The following is a 20,263-nucleotide window of genomic DNA, read 5'->3' as shown; positions in this document are numbered from 1 at the left end:
CGTCACTACTTGCACGCTCACGAGGCGGAGTTTCTCGAGTCCCGAGTAGTAGTGGGCTCGGTGGTCGGCCAGCCACTTTCTCTGACACAACACTGTCGGAACAAGAGCCGAAGACGCCTGCGAGCATGTGAAACGTCCACATAGCGAAGGAAGATGTTCTCCTTTGGGAAAAAAGTCTCGAAGAAGTTGCTGCTTTTGAGGGTCGGGGGACTGCTTTGGTGCTCGCTCCTGGTCGAGCTAGCGTCAGGAGGTAACTTTACCGCTTTAAAAACGCTCCTACTCGACAAATAAGTAACATATAACTTGTATTAATGTCGAATGTTACCCGTATAATACCCTCGTTTGTATTTAGCTTTTACATTAATGCATTTGTAAAAGGGCGGACTAGTTCAGGCGACCACTACCAAGAAATACCAAAAAAGGTCAAAAGTGGTGTTAGCTTTTGCTACCTGTTATTTCGATGGAATTTGTGAATAATAATTCGGAATATTATTAAAATAGTAGGTGAAAACCTCAAAATACTGTACAAAGTGGCGATTAAGCTCTCCTCTCCATCTCATTAGGGACACCTGTGCATTCATACAGAATGACATCGAATGGAAAAACCGTATTAAAATGATTTAATTTGCACAAAATATTTATTATGCAGAATTTTCCAATCGTTTGCATAGATTTCCATCACAAAACAGCATGTAGTCATTAAATATTAAATTGTTTCTACGTAGAAATTCTTCGTTGGTTGACGTGTTGTCAAAACATCAATTTTCATTCTTGTTTTGAACCGTTTATCCTAAGGTTCGCGGGGGGTGCTGGAGCCTATCCCAGCTAATTAAGGGCACTAGGTTTAACAGTTTAGAATTAATGTCTGTGTGTTCTCAATTCATCTATTGAGGCAATTGGGCTATTTTTTGATGAATTGTTCACTTTTTACTCTAGGGGTAGGACTCATTTTAATTAAAGAAATTCTGAATAAATCTGAATTTTTCCATTTCATCGAATATTTCTGGAAAAATGCATTTATTTCCATTTCAAAACAAAATTGAACAGACCTAAATTTAAAGTGCCATTTTAGGATGTTTTTTCTTTGGAACAATATTGCCTTCGACCATGTTATGCATAATTTGATTTTTGTAACTTAAATATTTTTATATAAAATAAGGTCTCTTATGTGCAGCTCAGGGGCCAATTGGAGAACATGGGAAAACATTTTTGTGACCCCCCCATTTGACATTTTTTGTAGTGTTAGTGTTATGTGCATTTATTTTTTTGATGGACAATTAAAAAATAAAACAAATCATTTCAAAGACAGAGTAAACTTACTTTTTGAAACATTAAAAATTCCAAAAATAACAAAAACACATTTAATAAAAGGAGAACAAGAAATAAGTATTTTTTTGTTTGTGGTAATTAATCAATCATATGTCATGCATGCCCCACTGTCTTCGTCATTGATGGCTTTTTCATTAAAAAAAAGGGTTATTTTTTCTTGGGACCATGAATAAGTTTTTTAGCAGAATGTTTTTCAGGTAGTATGTTTAAAAAAAAACATATTTAAAAGTAGCATTCCATGCGTGTCTCGTTAAAAGCACAAACAGTCTCGGGAGGACAATAGTACGCTCAAGTGACTTTAGCTTCTTTTCCAAAGGGACCAGGCTGTGCATGTGTGTTATTTTTATGGTTATATATGTATTTAACACTGATGTGTCTATCCATTAACCTCATCTGCTTGATTTCATCCTGGGCATGTGTCACATGAATTCAATGTGCTTCACTCATCTCGACTGTGCCAGTGGGGTTAATCAGGAATCATTCCACAGTGACTCACTCACTTTGTCGAAAATAGTAACCTTAGTGGACACAATTGGCTTTATGATGATGGTGGAAAGCTATATATTTGTTCGGAATAGTTTCAGAGAGGACATATATTGGGGAATAGGACACTGGGATTGCCTTAATTTATTTGAAGGCCAGATGTTTCATAGGTGATGTCACAACACCAAAATTGCGTGTCATTATACAGTGTTTGCATCTCTTTGTGCACGTACAGATTACTAGAGTACTGTGAGAAGCCTGTTCCTGGTTTAGAGCTATGACAAATTGACAAACATAAAGAGACACTTCAGTCAAGTTGCATCTCCGATTTGTCGTATAAACTTAAGCACACAAGCAGCGACAAGCTCTGGTCTTACCTCTTTAATTAACAGTAAAGACAGGCTTTTTGGTGTGCTGAGCTGACAGAACATGCTTCTTTTTATTGCTAGAGGTTGACTTCTCACTCATTCGTCATTCCCTAAATGTCCTTGAGTTTGTCCCAAAACAGCCACCAGCATCCTTTTTTCACATATAAAAGTGGGTGTAGAATATTATTGCTTCAATCCAAATATAGATTTTTAATAAAATAAACCTTCCCTTACATAAAAAAAGACCTTTTCAATCAAATAAGTGTTTCAATGCAAAAATATAGTTGAGACTCAAAAAATGCATTTGAACACATTCTTTCTTTGATAAAAAACAATGTTATGTTGTTTGAAGGTACTTTTATGATTAAAAAAATATTGTTTCACAGTTATTGTTTGGATTGAATCATGTTGACACTTTTATCAGAAATCACTTGATGTTTTATTCCTTTGCTGAAATATAATTTAATTTATTTAATTTTAAAATTTACTTAATTTTCCAGGATATATTATTTCATTCATTTGTCCACCAGAATCCTTAAAAAAAATGTAAATTTAAAATATGATTAATCAAGATCAGTGCATTTGAAAATCTACATTTTCCAGGATTTGTTTGATTCATGTGCCCTACGGCTGACTGGCGACCAGTCTAGGATGTAGTCTGCCTTTTGCCCAAGCTCAGCAGGGGTAGGCTCCAGCAATCCCTGCAACCCTTATGAGGATACGCAGCATGGGAGATGAATTAATGTATGTTTGATTTATTCCTCCTCTAAAATCCTTTAAAAAAGAGTAATATTTTGCAACCAATATTTGCTATGCGATTAATCAAGATTATACAAAGTCTCTAATTTATTTAAAAAATAATTGAGTCCTTGTATATTCCCAATATCTTTTGTGCCATTCTCTAAGAATGCAGTTCTCCTAAGCAAAGTGCATTTTGAGGGGAGACCTGTTTTTAAGCGAGCGTGACAATCAGTCAGACATATTAAACGTCATTGTGATCACGCAAAAATGCATCTGAGCGTGCATGTCCATCCTCGTCAGTACAGTAAAAGGGCAAATGTCACTGATTTTTCTATTTTATCCACCGAGAGGGATGAACAGTGAATACACTTGCTGTGGATTTATGATGGCTTCATTTAATCATACCCTAACGGACACAATATCCTTACATCTGACTGACTGAGAGTTCAATTCTAGGACAGTCAGGTTATGTTTATTTCACTATCACCACAAATAAGAGCAATAAAGGAGAAAAGTGAAAGCACTCAGTGGAGCAAATAGTTCCAGCAAAAATAAATCATCCAACCTAGTTAGCATAAGAAACAAATGAAATAATAATGTAATTATCCCCCCTGGCCTCCGTTGGTTTTCTGCGGGAACTTGAGTTTCCTCCTACAACCCAAAAATATGCACATTAAGCTTGTTGAACACTCTATTTTGGTTCTAGGTGTGAGTGTGAATGGTTGTCATTCTCCTTGTGTCCTGCTATTTGCTGTTAACCAATTCAGGGGGTCCCCCGCCTGTTTCACATAGTTGGCTGGCATAGGCTCCATTACCCCCCGTGACCCGTGTGACGTTAATCAGCAGGGAAAATGAATCAAGTAAAATAATTATATTCCTCTGACCAAGATGCAACCACCAATTATCTTATCACTTGTAGACGCCTAATCCAATTGTGGTGTGTGGCAGTGAATGAACAGATATTCATGGTAGACAAAGATTTGAGCTGTGTCTGACCAAGATGATAACAATCATTTAACAGTTGAGTGAATCCAGGAATTCAGTGTGAAAAGAAAAAATATATATACTACATTTTTTTATTAGAAATATGGTATCTGTACAGTACAGTACTGGAATTGGAGGATACCACATAGCTGGGTGTGTCAATCAATATTGTGAGTCGAAAAATACTATTGCTGCAAAACTAATTTCAAGTAAACTCGACTTATTATATGTTATAAGTAAATTGAACTTGGTATTTTAAGTTTAATGGACTTGCGTTTAGGGGCATATTTAAGTAGTTAATCAAGTGGGATCCTTACCATAATGACTATACTACTGGCAATTAATATGGAGAATGAATGAATGAATATAGAGAATGCAGCTAAACAGTCTAGTTGCCTATGCTTTTGCCAGTGCATTCTTTTGAAGCACTTGGGCTAAATTCACAGAATTCAACATTTCAAGTCATGATTACTAAGAAAATGTAGTTGCCTGCAAATTCAAGTTTATACAAAATAGTTGGGAATACGTACTAAAAAATAACTACTAAAACACTACTTGAATGAAGTTACCTAAGAAAACTTAAGAATTTGAGTGATGTTTTTTTTTTACAGTGCACTAAAGTGGAACGTGGAATGCAAAGTATTTTTACTTTGCACTTTGTGTAAAAAATAATGAAGAATTAATATATTTGAAGTTTCATTTTGCTAATTCTAGTGTTATCCACTGTTAATGACTGTCGACTGAGATGGCTGTAGGGTTAATTAACATGGTCCTGTGGTTTTCTGCACTAATGTGCTCTGGGGGTAAAAAAAACCCAAGACATTATTGATTGTCCTTTAGTTAATCTATCTTTTCATTTGCATCAGTTACGAAGAACAAATTATATATCTTCTAACTTCAAAAGCAAACATGTCTGTTGATCTTTGATCTATGTGTGGGAGCTGATTGAAAAGCATGCTGCTGGTGCCCGTCATGAATGCTTGGATTGGACAGCTTGAGAGCACATTAGACTAGATTACAGGCTGATGTGAAATGGCAGGGAGGCAAGGTTCAAGAAACAGATGGATCGCTCTTTGCTTGATGGCCGTCTCAGGGATGTGACCTTCCAAAATGTGAGAATGTCGGAAGCTTTCATGTTTTCAGGTTGGAGGTTTCTATCAGGGAAGAACAAGTCCAAACGTGCCTGCCTCATCCGGACACTGCTCTTGTCGCATTAAAATCAAATACCTGCTGCATTCAACCAATCTTATTTTCCAAGCTGGAGTTTCTATATAAAGGCAACAATAAATCACTTCAGCATATGACTGTGCTTCTGTTGTACAAAGTGTGAATGATTTATACCCCCAAAAAATACAGTTGGTCCAACAGAGATGCAAAGTAAAGCATATTTATGACGTAGCGGTTTACAATGTCAGCATGGTTCCATTTTGTGCATAAAAAGCAACTTTGCATTCTGTTAAATATTTTCCGGCAAAAGTTTTGGAAAAGGTTAAGGTTAAGGTTAGACCCTCTGGGAAGAAATGCTATACTCTCTGTGTGCGCATTCTTGTAAGATCAAGTAGAATGCTAATTAGCCTGCTGCTTTTATATCTAAATGTCAACTATGTACTATATGAAGATGATACTTTGTGCTTGATTTTCTGTATAAATGGTTGTTTTATTCTCTTCTTATTGAGACACAATGAATTGAATTAATTTTTGAGAAATAGATCAATAGAAGTCACTAGTGAAAAATACACATTGAGTTTATTTTGTGTTCTCTGTCCTTTCCACCATTTTTTCCAGCGTCCTTTTACGGCGATGGCTTTGTACAGCTGAAGGCAACAGAGTCGTCCGACCATAATAAACTCCGTGTCCGCTTCCGAACTTCTAGTACCAATGGCCTGCTGTTTCTCGCCGGCAGCCAGAGCGCCTACTTTCTGCTGGAACTCAATGCTGGTCGCCTGCAGGTGGGTACATCCATGGCCCCCATGCATGAGCATATGTACTCAAGCATGCATTGCATGAGCACACACATGCATGCCTACTAAAAGTCGTGCTTACACATCTCTGACTGACCCCAAGCGATGACTCCAGCTCCGTTGACAGTGTCAGTCTCTTGACCCGGTAACGCAAGTGGACAAGTCTGCGTGATGTCAGCTCAGTGCCAGCGCCATACCACTCCCTTCATGTCACAGCTGCACATTCTGAGGGTTCTCTGATGTTTTTTTTTTGCATTAATTGTGATACACAATATCACCTATAATTCAGTTCCAAATGCCAACCTTGCTCCGCCGATAACTAGAAAATCTTTAAAATAATTACTATACCCTATAAATAAACCATAGACATGTTTTACAATGACTATGCTTAACAGCGGCCTCTGGTATGAAGCAAGATTAAAAATAACACGTAACAATGTATGGTCTGACATGCTAGTGTGAAGTATATTTAGCACTGTTTCTATTTAAGGAAAGATTCAGAAGAAGATAAGAGTTTTACCTATCTGACTGGTAACAAATTAAATTTGAATACAGCATGGCTATCAAAACCAGTCCTCCAAACCCGCAGTAGGTTTAGGTTTTATCTCCCGCCTTTTGTTTAATTATTTTGGACAAAGGAAAAATCGCGATGAGCAAAAGGAAATCTGCGAAGGAACATTCCCAAACAATGTATTTTATGGTTTGTTGTCAAACTCAAGTGGTTGTTTTATTGCCGTACTTCTGTGATCATGAGTGTCCTCTCAGCCGCGACTTCTTTCAACAGGCTCAGGACACCAAATAATTGTGTTCACTGGCACAAGTGAACAATTGTGAGTCAGGCTTGAGCATCTCTCTTTCAGAAGCCTGTGCGCGATTAACAGGGACTCAGCAGCAAGCCTTGACAAGCTTGTCATCAGAATTAGTTTGAGAAGGTGACATGATGTACTCAGGGTATGGCTCAAGGCAAAGAGATAATCGTGCTCTTCCTGCTTAGGATCTCAGACAAATTCCACCAATAGGTGACATGCAATGTGTGACTTGTAACATGGTTTGTCTTTATTTTTCCAGCTGAAACTGGACTTGGGATCTGGGGAGCAACTATTACAATCCGAGAGAGTCACGCAACTCAATGACCTTGCCTGGCATTCAGTGGATATCACGCATTCTCAGCGCAACGTTACTCTTACAGTAGACAAAAACTCCCACACAAGTGCTCGGATCCCTGGCTCTCATCATGTTCTCAACATCCTAGATGGTATTTACGTGGGAGGTTCAGGTGGCCTTGACAGACTTTACCTCCCCAGAGACCAGATTAACTTTCGAGGCTGCATGGAGGATGTCGTCTTCAATGAACACGATTTGCTGTTATCGTTGAGGCCCTACACTGGATTCAAGATTGTTCATGAAGTGTCGCTAGGTTGTAGTCCCCAGTTTTTTGCCGCTGAAGGGGACCCCGTTAGCTTCTTTAGCTCCAAGGCCTACATTTCTCTTCCTCTCTTGAATGGTCAACAAGAAACTGTGTTCGAATGTGCTATGCATACTTCAGCTAGCGAGGGTATAGTCCTGTATTATTCTGCCAAGGAGGGAGACTTTGTGGCATTAGAGATTCAAGATGGCTTGCTCGTGGCTATTGTCGGAAAAGGCAGTAGCAAAGTGGAACTAGATTCACTTACGTTTATCAATGACAGGAAATGGCATGTTATCAAAATGTGCTTGAATTCTAAAACGCTTGAGCTGACAGTTGATGGAGAAATGGTGAAAAGTAGCACCGGCGCTCATTCCAAGGGACTGCAGTTTAAAGGCAATGCTTTTATAGGAGGAGTCGATGACAGCACCAGATTAGAAGTCAGAAAGGCTGGGTTGATGTCTTTGTCGGGAAAACGAATGCGTGGAGGCTCTTTCAGAGGATGTATGAAGAATATTGAAGTGAATGGAAAGAAGGTGGGGCTTGCTAATGCAATTGTCACTAAGGATATCTCTGTTGGCTGTGAACCTGAGAAAGAACCACTGCCACTTACCACCACGAGTCCAACAAATGCCCCGGAATCCCTGTTTTTCTTAGTGACGCCAACACCATCCCCGGATGTGTCAACTCTTGCAAGGGGTTTGGACCGAAGATATGGCCTTAATTTTGTGCGGTTAAAACCCCTTATGGTTGAAGAAGGAGGCCGGGCGTCTCTTGATGCCAAACACATTAAGATACTCTTGGATTTCAAGATGCTTGGAATTCGTCAGTCTCAGATCGTATTTCAAATTCAAGATCAGCCGATGCATGGTCAAATCAGGCTTGATGTGGATCAGGACCAACCTCAGAATACCTTCAGCATGTTAGACCTTTGGCATGAACGAGTAATGTATATCCACGGAGGTTCCGAAGATCCAGATGACTTCTTCATGTTTTCGATATATTCCAGCAGTCGAAAAGAAGTTCCATACTATCTCAAGGCTAACATATTCTATCGATTCAACATTACAGTATCACCCACCAATGATGCCCCTGAATTGAGTCTACCTGAGGGAAATCTTTTTGTCCTGTTGGAAAACTCCAAAAAACGCCTCACTTCAGATGTTCTGAAAGCTACAGACATTGACAGCAACTATAGCAATCTTGTTTTTACTGTTCTTGGGAACCTAAATTCAGACGCAGGCTATTTGGAAATTGAGAAGGACCCAGGGATGGCAGTGACCTCATTCTCTCACTCGGACCTGCAAGAAATGAGAGTGTATTATGTTCACACAGGTGTTAAAAATTCAAGGATAGTGCTTCGAGTAAGTGATGGGGAGAAGGTTAGCAACACTGTTGTTTTAAGGGTAATGGCCGTAGAGCTCGAGTATAAAATTGCCAACAATACAGGTCTGAATATTAGTCAAGGAGAGATAGCTGTAATTGGTTCACAACAATTGTCAGTGGAAACTAACGCTGTAAAACAAGTGATTGACATCCGTTATGATGTCATCGAATCACCTCAGTATGGAGAGCTTCAGAGACTTCACTCCAGTGGTGAATGGAGACCCATTGACTCATTTTCCCAGAGGCTTCTAGAAAAAGGACGACTGAGGTATGTAAGCACATACCACGAGATACAGACATCCACTGCTACCGATTACTTCAAATGTAAAGTTCATGTGGCTGCAAGGGCAACCACAGATGTACTTTTCCCGATTTCTGTGAAATGGGTGCAGTATAATTTGGTGAGGAATGTCATTATACACTTGGATAAAGTTAGGAAAGTAACACTTGATTCAGAGCATCTCTTTGCTGCAGCAGAGGGTCTGATTGTTCCTGAGGAGGATCTTTATTTTAGGGTTCTCACCACACCAAAAAAAGGAAAACTGCTGTTGGATACTACTGTTTTGACAAAGAACTCAACCTTTAGTCAAAGAGATGTCACAGATAAAAAGGTGCACTATGAATTAGTTGACCGGCCTCATGAAGACACACATGATAGATTCAAGTTTCTTTTGTTTTCCAAACATGCTCAGTCCCAGAACTATGATTTCCAGTTTGCAATTAAAGCTGATGTGAACAATGTTTTCATCAGGATTGCTGGACTGTTTCTTCAAGAGGGGGAAAGTAAACTGATCACCAAAAATGAACTGTTTGCAGAAACATTGCTTACACAAGATATGTACTACACTGTAATAAGCAGTCCTAAACATGGAAAACTTGCTCGCATCACCCAGTCAAATTCAAACTCAAGTTATAACAACATCTTAACCTTCAGCAACCAAGATCTCTTAGAGGACCGAATACTGTACACGCATGATGATAGTGAAACGATTCAGGATGAATTCACTTTTATTGTGTCTACTACCAGAGATTTCAAATCCTTCATTGCAGATGATGAAATTGGTCCCAAGGAAGGAACATTCAACATATCTATTCAACTTCTCAATGACCAAAAACCAATACGAGTAATTGACAAAGTTTTCCATGTAGTTCGAGAGGGACAGAGATTGCTCACGCTTGATGATTTGCGTTACCATGACCCAGATTCAGATTTTGATGACAGCCAATTGATGTATATCCGTCGTGGAATCCCCATGGGAGATCTGGTGCTGCGGAATGACACTAGTCATCGTCTATTTGAGTTTCGCCAGAAGGATTTAGAAGAAAAAAAAGTGTTGTTTATTCACAAAGGTGCAAGTGTAGGCAGATTTGTGCTTTTTGTGTCAGATGGCAAAAACTTTGTATCAAGCCTTCTAGATATTAATGCACAGGAACCTTTCTTGAAAATTGCCAACAATACTGGTTTACTGGTGCAGAAGGGACAGTCAGTTTCCTTTTCCACAAGCAATTTTACTGTCCGATATAATCTGGATGTTCGAGATGACGAAGAAGTCACAATCAAGTTGAATGGAACTCCTAAGCACGGGAAACTTTACCTGGACGAAATGGTGGTGAAGTCTTTCACTCTATCGGACCTCAAGAACGGATTAATCTTTTATCGACACGATGACAGCAAACAGTTGTCAGACCATTTCAACTTGACAGTAACGGTTAAAGACATCAACCTTTTAGCAAGGATCAATGTGAAAGTTTACCTGGAAAGTCATCAGAGGCCACCCATTTTGCAGCACCACAACAATCTTCTGGTAGAGGAAGGAAAAACAATCAAGATTGATGAGACGAAACTTGAAGTAAGTGTTATAAACATTACAGGTTTTTACTTAATTTAAACCGTAAAATGAATATTATGTCTTCCAATTGACACGCAGGTCACGCATGAAGACAATGTGCCGTCCGAGATTCTGTTCACAGTCAAGGCCGGGCCCTACCATGGCTTTCTACGACATTTTGTGGAAGAGGACGAGCGCTACATCGGAAGAGAGGTGTCTCCTATCAAGACGTTTACCCAGAAGGATGTTAACAGCGGAATCATCCAGTATGTGCAGGTGGAGCCCAACAAAATCAACGACACCTTCATCCTGGAAGCCACCAATGGAGTCACCAACGTCGGCGACATTAGCATATTGGTTGATATCATACCCCGCCTCATCCCTCTTCAGGTGTCCAATTTCACAGTGGATGAGGGCGGCTACAAAGCTCTGACAATGGAAATACTAGAAGTAAAAAATCAACACTTCACAGGAATCAACTTCCTGTTTAATGTGACTCAGCCCCCATTTCATGGACACATCGAGCACTCCCAACACCCCAGAGTGCCCTTGACATCTTTCACCAGAAGGCAGGTACGATACTCCAAAGTTAAATTGGAGCTTGACAAATCGGATTTTGATTGACTTGAGTAAGGGTCCGCTGTCTAAGAATGGAACGGTTTACTGTGATATAATTAACTTAAACTTTCATTGACTTTCTTCACATAATTTTACGATATATCTTTTCTGTATTCCATTAAGATTCATTCTAATTATTTCTTGACATACCAGGTGGAGCATGAATTCATCTACTACGTCCATGACAGCAGCGAAACCTTGGAAGACAACTTTACACTGGTTGCTAATGACACAAGCCTAAGGAAACAAAGTGATACTTGCACAGTGTTCATTCATGTCAAGGCAGTCAACGACGAGCTCCCTGTTATTACTGCCAACAGGGTCCTCAGGGTGAGTTGATACGGCTGCTTTCAAAGCTATTCAAACTTAATTTTGTCTTGCACCAGACTAACAAATAGCGGTTCACTGTTTCAAGAGAGATGTGTTTGTTATAATGAAGAAAAGTCCATATAGCCTGCAAAATCTGGCTATTGCAGTACCAAGTTTAGTTTGAGATGTTTTCCACAAGGTGGCTCTCTTGGACTTCATGTCACATCATTACTCAATGTGAATTTCTCTGGGTATTGCGCCAAGCAATTAGTATTGTTCAAACATTCATTCATTTTGTGAACTGCTTATCCTCCCAGCCGACTTCGTGCACAAGGTGGTGGAATTGGTGGTCAGACAATCGAGGGGCACGAGGAGACGGACAACCATTCACGCTCATACTCATACGTAGGGGCAATTAAAAGCCTACCATGCATGCTTTTGGAGTATGAGAGGAAACCAGGAAACACTGTAGAGTGTAGACCGATCTTGCTGCTAAGTGGGGGAGTTTTCACAGCCCTTGTCATTCCCTCCGGAGGGACGCTGATTAGCATGCATATATGGAGGGTGTCTGTGATGGTGCTGATGGGAAGTGTGAGAGTCCCATTTCGGTGGCTTACCCTGAAGGTGCTAATTGAAAAAGACCCTGTGCGTGTTCATAGAAGAGCAATTTACACACAGAGCAAGCGAGCTTGTAATTTTAACACTTTATAATCTCCAGTCCAGACCTGTAATTTGAAGACTACTATCTTCACTTAGTCATGAAAACCAGAGCAGAGAATGAAACAATACAAGTTCTTATGACTTTATTTCCTAGAATGGTGAGATGAGTCTTCACCTTTATTTAGAACAAGGTGACATCCATTTCTCGCACTGCACGTCTCTTGCAAACTCTACCGAGTCGGAACTGACACACTGGAAATAAAAAAAATCAAAGTGCTGTCATAGTTCCTCACCGTCTGTGGTAATTACGACCTGTCTTGGTGGCGGGATTACGCAATAACTGCTTTGGCACGGCGAGTAGGACCTCATCCTTTATTGTCAAGTCTGTGCACAACTGACTAGTTTTGCCCAGGAATTCCAATTGTGTATCAACATGAGGCTTCTGGAATTCCATTATCTTTCATTCTTTCTGCTACCTTTTTCTTTTCTTTTTTATAAAGCCGTTCTGCTTCATTGGATGATATAGCTTGGAAAAAGGCTAAAGGAGATTTAAAAAAAGACTAGCCTAAGAGTTGAACATCCACAGCATTTTGCATCCATTGTGTGTAGCAGTAAAGGGCACAGCTGCTTCCACTGGCCTCCAGCGATGTAATATTAAAGTCACGTTTCTGAAATTGTAGCTGTATTGTGATCTAGTTAATCGGTTCATATCATACAGACCCCGGCAGTAAATCATAATGAAAATGAATTTATTCTTATTATCTGCCAGGTTTGGGTGTCATCAGTGACAGAGATCGGCCTGGGAGACTTGAGGGCGCAGGACCTCGACACCCCGCCGGAGGAACTTTACTTCATGGTGACCCCTCCCAGCAATGGTCACTTGGCCCTCAAGAGTGCCCCCATGAAAGCAGTTCTCAACTTCACCCAGGCGCACATAGACCAGGGACAGCTACTGTTTGTGCACAAAGGTAAGATAAATTTGGCAAACAGCAGGAAGTTGTTTCTCCTGCTCTCCCACTAGCAGGTGCTGTTGATGTTGAGCTAATTGATACATTTTCTTATGCGAGGCTGGATTTTGAGGAACTGCCGATATCTCATAAATGTATTGAGGAGGGGGGAAAAGCACATTCAAATGTTTTTCCCCCAATTTGAACAAAGCTGTCTAAACTTTATAGCCATATTAAATGATTATCAGTGCAGAACAGTAATCCCTCAAATTTCGTGGATAATGTAGAAGAGACATGGCGCAATAACACACTGCAGCACACTGCTTGAGTGGCTCTCCAGCAGTGTGTGTTGACGTCTTCCGCTGTCATGTCTGAGAAGGTGTCAGTGGCTACCAACCAAGGCAGCTTCACGGTCTTATCCATGGGCTTATATAGCAGTTTGAGATCCTAACTGATAGGACATTCTCAATCTGAAATGTTTTTATTCTCAGTTGTTACCACTCGCCTGGTGTCTTTTGAATAAGATTGCCGTTTTCCGAATGTTCGCTTCTTCTTTCTTGATGTAACACATGGTAGTTCATTTATGCCATAACGGTGTGCTACATGGACACACTTATTGCCCACCTTCAGCATTTCTACCATTTTTTATTATAGATATTATAGCCATATTAAATGATTATCAGTGCAGTACAGTAATCTCTCAAATTTCGCGGTCACTGTCATGATTCAGTTTTTCTTGGGCTCATTGAATGCCTTAGATTGCATAGGACGCTTACAAATAAATAAAGCTGGAACAGGCTTGGCGTAGTCTCCCTCCAAGAGGTGTTTTCGTGATGTGAAATCCAGTCCGAACAAAACAGGCAAGATGTTGTCGTTATGGTGAAATTTCGCTTCTTCTTCGGCGCTGAGCTGGGTGGCGGAGCCATTTTTTTGCCACCTGTAAGTTTATTGAACAATAGCAGGTAAAACCACCGGGAAAAGAAAGTAAGTTATCCATTTATATTGTTTTGCTCAAACGTGCAGGTGCCATGTCTGGAGGCTTAAACTTCCAAGTCAACGATGGTGTGAATTTTACTCCCAGGCAAATCTTCAGTATCACTGCCAGAGCCTTGGTCCTCAAATTGGTGAAAAACCGCCCCCTTAAAGTCTTTCCAGGTAAAACAAACCTTAAAGTAATCTTTTGGTTCATCTTGTAAAATATTCGCTGCCATTGATGATGACAAACCCGCTGCCAAACTTGGCCCCCTTTAAAAAAAATGGAGGTTTATCACCATCAATTGCACTCTTGATGATGATACTATTTTTATACAGTTGCCATAAAAATAGAATACTAACTTTGCTAGTTGGTACACTGCAAAACTTTGCAGAGTCGGTACTTGAAGCCGTTTGCATCGTCTACATGTGCTTTTATATTGCTGACACTGCTCCACTGTCTCGGGTTGGTTTTGGGTAAATCCTCTCCTCATTATTTGGCTGCATATGGCTTAGCAAAGTTTCCAAGAAGTGTCTGCACCATCCCCAAGACAGACGCGTCTACTATCATTTCAAATACAAAAGAAAAATGCCTTGACGCAAAAGCATAAGATTTAAGTCCAGCTAGTAAATTGCACCGGACAACAAATGTTCCATAATAAAAAATAAATAATTAAAAAATGTTTTTGTTCAGGGTCTTCAACGGCAATTACGAATGAGGAATTGCAAGTAGTGACCAATGATGTCAGTGGTACCTCTAACCGCACAATTACATTCAGTGTAATCCGACATCCTAAAATGGGGCGCCTGGTGAGGAAGTCTGAAAACTCTTCAGTTGATATATCTTCATTCACGCAAGATATGGTGAGTAAACAGCAATCTTTTGTTTCGATGGTCATCGGTCTCCGAAATTAAGACAAATTAAGACTGGGATTCATTTCTTGTGATTTTACATCAGGTGAATCGTAAAGAGGTCCTGTACATCCAAGCCCCTATTGAGTCATTGGGTTGGGAGGCCATGGACACATTGACCTTCTCTGTTGCCTCACCCCCTTCGTCTCTGGAAAGTCAGACCTTCAAAATTGATATCTCATATGAAAATACGGGACCTGAACAGAGAACAGTCCTTTTGGCTAACACAGGTCTGTTAACAACACTGTCTTCTGTGGAATGTAAAATACAATGTTTCACTTTGCGAGTATTTTCTGTTAAAATATATATGTTTTGTGTTAGGTGCTGAAGTGACAGAAGGAGAAAGCGTTCTTATTGACAAGTCCAAGCTTGATGCAACTAACCTGATGTCTAAGTTGCCATTGCCTCAGCGAAGCACCAATGAGGTCTGGTTTCAGGTGACGTCACTGCCACGACACGGCGTCATTGTGGTTGGTGAAAGAAACCTCACCAAGGAGAAACCCAATTTCTCACAATTTATCGTCAACAAATATGGAATCACATACAAACACGACAACTCTGAAACAACACGTGATTCGTTTGACTTCAGCGCATGGTTAAACCCGAAGGGCCAAACGGCTCAAAGGCCGTTAGATGACATTGATGTTGTTGAGGATTCTTTCAACATTACAGTCACTCCCGTGAACGATCAACCACCTGTCTTAAAGACTAAAGCACCGAGTCTGACCGTGGTGCAAGGAGATACTGTAGCCATTAAGACGGAGAACCTCAAAGTAGAGGACTTGGACAATCCACCTGATGATATTGTCTTCTCTGTGATTAGCAAGCCGAACAATGGTTACCTTGCACTCGATTCAAGACTGAATGAGTCGATTAGCACCTTCACCCAAGCGCAGATAAATAATGGAAGTGTTCATTTCATCCATGATGGTAGCCCTACCTCAGGCGTGTTTTACTTTAGTGTCACGGATGGTCAGCATAAGCCAATTTACAAACTTTTTAATCTGGATGTGACAAAGTTCACCATCTCTCTTCTTAACCACACAGGATTGATACTTGAGCAAGGCAGCACTGCAGTTTGGCTAAATCAAGACAACCTTGCTGCCAAGGCAAATGGCAGGAACACCACAATTCACTTCCAAATTACAAGACTTCCAAAATTTGGAAAAGTCTTAATCGACAACCGAGAGGCGTCGCAGTTTGATCAAGAAGATGTACAGCGGGGACGTGTAGTTTATCACATGACCAATCTTTCGTCTCCGGAAGACAGTTTCGAATTCACAGCCTTCACTTCTGAGGCCGATCTAAAGGGGCAACTGCTAAACATTACCGTCTTTCCTCTCATCCAATTTGGCAAAAGTGTGAAGGTATCCAGTGGAGTTTCTGTAAAATTGAATTCTGCATTCCTTGATGCTTCGAAATTAGCTGATATTTGTAGTTGTGACCCTGTATTTGAAATTGTCTCACACCCCATTTACGGGAATGTGGTTCGGCCAAAGGCTAAAAAGTGGCGAAAATCCGAGACAGTGGAGTCTTTCACGTTCCAGGATGTTATACAAGAGAAATTAGCCTTGGAGTTAAATGCCAACATGACAGGAGTTCAAGAATTGAACGACTCACTGGTATTTTTACTAAAAGCTGATAACATCCAACCGGCTAGAGCGGCGTTTCATTTCACTATTGTGCCGTATGATCTTGCGGCTGCTCCAACCACAAAAAATCCCAGGGTAGATACATCATCTTCTCAGACAACAATCCAGACTCTAGGAAACAGACACTATTCACCAGAACGTTCCACAGCTGTTGTTTACACGCAGCAGCCAAGCAAAAACCAACAACGGTTCAAAGGACGCAACCGCTGGGGGAAGTCCAACAGAACAAGCATTTTCGGCACAACCCTTGGCAAACCAACAACAGGAACCGATTATTTTCCCTTTATGAACACCCCCGTTCGTGTGGAATCCTACCCGCAAAAAAGCTCCAGCCCACTTCTGGTTATCTTACCACTGCTTGCCTTGCTGTTCCTTGTGATCATTTTTGTGGTGCTTGTTGTTTTCCTTCGACACCACCGGCGACGGAAGCAGCGGATTGATAGGCCGAAGGACGAACCTTCTTCCGGTCTTCCCAACGCCCAATCATACGGGGGTCAGACCCAGAGGAGCACCACCGTTCCCACGGTCACCGTCACCCCGTTAAACCCCATCAGCACAGGCAGCCCCGCTCTCAGTCACTTACTGGTACGGAATCAATGGTCGTACAATTACAACACCGTTGATTCTAACATTCTTGTAAGCTCTTGGAGTAGTGATTCTCCAACCCCCTCCCTGCGGATGATCCAAACTCCCACTCCTTCTCTTCAGAGGAATCAGTATTGGGTTTGAACTCAAAACTATTGGAGAGAAATGTCCAAAACGTGTTGAAAGGTTGAAGCTTCAGAAGCAACCAAGAGCTCTACACCTGCACAAGATTGTTTATGAGTATGTGAAAGTAGTGGCACTGGTTTTGATCTCTTGGGCCATAGGTGTCAAACCTGGGGGCCAGACCCGATGTCCCACACCATTTTGTGTGACCTGTGAAAAGTAAATCATGTCCGTCTTGAAAAAAAATGCAAATGATATTTCTGTATTCTTCAATGAATGATCAAAGACTGCAAAAAAAGCAAGTGTTAAAAAATAATATTGAACAAAGGAGAATATTTACTTTTTTATTGTAATTGAAAAACAAAAAATAATCAATAAATAAAAGAATACTTGTAATATATCAAATATAAACTATAGTTTTGAACAAAAAGGAACATTTAAAAAATTGTTCTGCTATTAAGAAGCTCAAAAAAAGAATTCGAACAATGTGGAAGCCAACAACGTCCCTAATGGATCAACTATTTAAAAAGCCGTCCATTTTCTGCTAATCGAATAGTTGTTGATTGCAGCCCCAGATGACAGACATAACACTCCTCTAAGCGAAACCTTAACTATGATTTGGTCCACGGGAAAGATGAGTTTGACACCCGTGTAAGGTCAACACTGAGATTAAAACGAAACATGGTGAACTGTGGGGCAAATCTTCCATTGTACCTCATTAGACCTGCATTTTGCTCGAAGACAGCAACAACATGGTGACATGGATATACTTCGATTAATCTATTGGGTTATTACTAAATGTACTTCATTGCATTTGGGCAGAATCCTTGAATCGCCAAAACTGGATTGGCTGTCTATTGCCGTCAATGGTATTGAAACATAAGGACCACCAGGGGGTGCGTTTCAATCACTTAAGGTACTGAACAGATTTCACTGGCAATAAACAGCAAAGTATGTTTGATGCTTGAATAATAGGATTTTCTGACGTTGATGTAAGTACTCAGGTTTTTTTTTAAATTCTTTTATTTTGTAATTTCATCTAGCCTGTTACAAAAAGAAAGTTTAAAGCCCTGATCACTGATTAAAAAGTCAAGACTGCACATTTAATAGGAATATTTTCCTGAATAATGTTTTACCACTAGCATGCAAAAATAAGAAATGCAATCTTAGAAGCGAACACTGCATATTGTTCACTCTGTAAATCTGATGGGAATGCCTCGTTAATTATTGTTGTCATCAATCCATTGAGAGTTCCACTATACTCAGAAAATGATTTTAGAGTGAATTTTATGTTAGTAATTGTTGAATTAAAAGAAAAGCTGCTGTCAAAGGAAGTCACTGAAAAACCACTGGAAACATGTTATTAATTCATGACTGATTAGAATCTTGTGTATTTTAATCTCAATGATGTAACCAACATAATGTAAAATTGTATTTATACGCTTACAATGTTTTTATTAAACTACTCAAAATGATTTGTCTCTTCAACCTGACCTTTAATTTATCTTCCTTAATTCTTTCAACTTTCAGGACTTAGGGACCTCTAGAAAAATCATGATACTCATGTTTATTACTATTAAGTGTCTCTTATTATTTCCTCTAGTACATGTCACAAATACAACATAACTGTATGCCTTTTTAACTGCTGTTTTGTCTCTCTGAGTTGTTTTTTTTTTGCAGTTTCCTGCATGGAGTTGAACGGGTTTCAGGTGACTCATTACGGCTTTTCGGCACCTCGTTTTGCACATTCTACCTGGCTGTCTGCTGCCAGCTCTGGACTTTAAAGGCACCATAATTTAACGGTTGGTAATTGCAGGCACTCTCCAAGACAAGGCATTGTAAAGTGCTTTCCCTCTCTGACTTTAATGAGGTTTAACACCGTTGCTTTATTGAACTTCCACGCATGCTCCATTGGGTTTCTTTAGAGACCTCTCTTTCTTCGCCCTCTTAAATACACCATTAGAAGCTCTTTAGAGCCAATCAAGGCATGTAAAATACTGCAGAGGCTTACAGAATGTAGCATGTCAGTGTGGAGGTTGGCGCAAGTTCCAAGCACTGTTAATGTAGCCAATAGGTTCCATGTTGTTTATGTTTTGCTCTTCCTTAACGTCAGGGCTGGCTTCGATTGAAAATAGATGACTTGTAGTAGTGTGTGTTCATGTTGGTATAAACCCTGCTCTATCAGGCTAGGCTGGTGCTCGTAAAAGAAAGATTACCATATTATTGCTATCATCATGCTATTATTGCACCCAGAGACTTGGTGTACACTACAGTAATTTAAAACCTTGAAAAAAATTGACATTAGAAGCAATTTGGCCGCCACAACATCTTAAACTTTTGGTAAGAAAATTGCAATTTCTGTCATTAAAAAGCATCAGGTTCTCATCAAGATATACTTATTTCTTTTTTTCAAATTGAATAATTTGATATTTTGCATTTACAAAGATAGTCATATTAACTTCCTTATGATATTGACCCCCTAATAATGTGCTTTTGATTCATACAGTATCTCAGAAATACCACGTGCGATGATTTTCTTAAGATTTTCCCTTCAAAGTAACACATTTGTACCCCTATTAAAAACATGAATATGGAGGTGAAAATTGTGAACTAGGGGCGGCTTATACGCGAAAAATTGGAAAATTCAACAATTTTAAGGCAATTTTAAGGGTGTGGCTTTTAGGGGGGGGGTACAGCTTATATTTTTAGTAAATACGGTAAACCTTTGCTGGGCAAGTAACCATTTTTGGTTATTTAAAAAACTTGAATATTAGCAATTATTTATTATTATCATTAATGATTGTTTTTACTTTATTAATATTCATAGTTATAAATTCATTCAGAAATTATTACAGCATTTTTTTTAACAATAACTGTATGCAGTCAGACTGGGTAAATTGCACTTGCACTTCCCCCACAGATACAAACACTATCAGTGCCCTTAAAGGGTGAGTAGTTTTACTTCACTTTAGTTTTATCATCCACCTATTTGTTGCTGT

General features: G+C 39.8%; 1 protein-coding gene across 1 annotated transcript; it reads left to right on the top strand.

The window, feature by feature from the left end:
• Positions 1–3: 3 nt before the first annotated feature.
• Positions 4–18,739, top strand: cspg4ba (chondroitin sulfate proteoglycan 4ba). Its single transcript, XM_077601087.1, has 10 exons — positions 4–250; positions 5,691–5,854; positions 6,935–10,507; positions 10,586–11,059; positions 11,258–11,434; positions 12,843–13,041; positions 14,044–14,175; positions 14,687–14,856; positions 14,951–15,134; positions 15,226–18,739. Exons 1-10 carry the CDS (start codon positions 154–156, stop codon positions 17,283–17,285), a joined length of 7,230 nt encoding a protein of 2,409 aa, XP_077457213.1. The 5' UTR covers positions 4–153; the 3' UTR covers positions 17,286–18,739.
• Positions 18,740–20,263: the final 1,524 nt, after the last annotated feature.

The sequence above is a fragment of the Stigmatopora argus genome, chromosome 5 (assembly GCF_051989625.1).
Source record: "Stigmatopora argus isolate UIUO_Sarg chromosome 5, RoL_Sarg_1.0, whole genome shotgun sequence".
Lineage (NCBI taxonomy): Eukaryota > Metazoa > Chordata > Actinopteri > Syngnathiformes > Syngnathidae > Stigmatopora > Stigmatopora argus.
The sequence above is the reverse complement of the archived record's forward strand: the minus strand, read 5'-3'. Positions and strand labels throughout refer to the sequence as shown.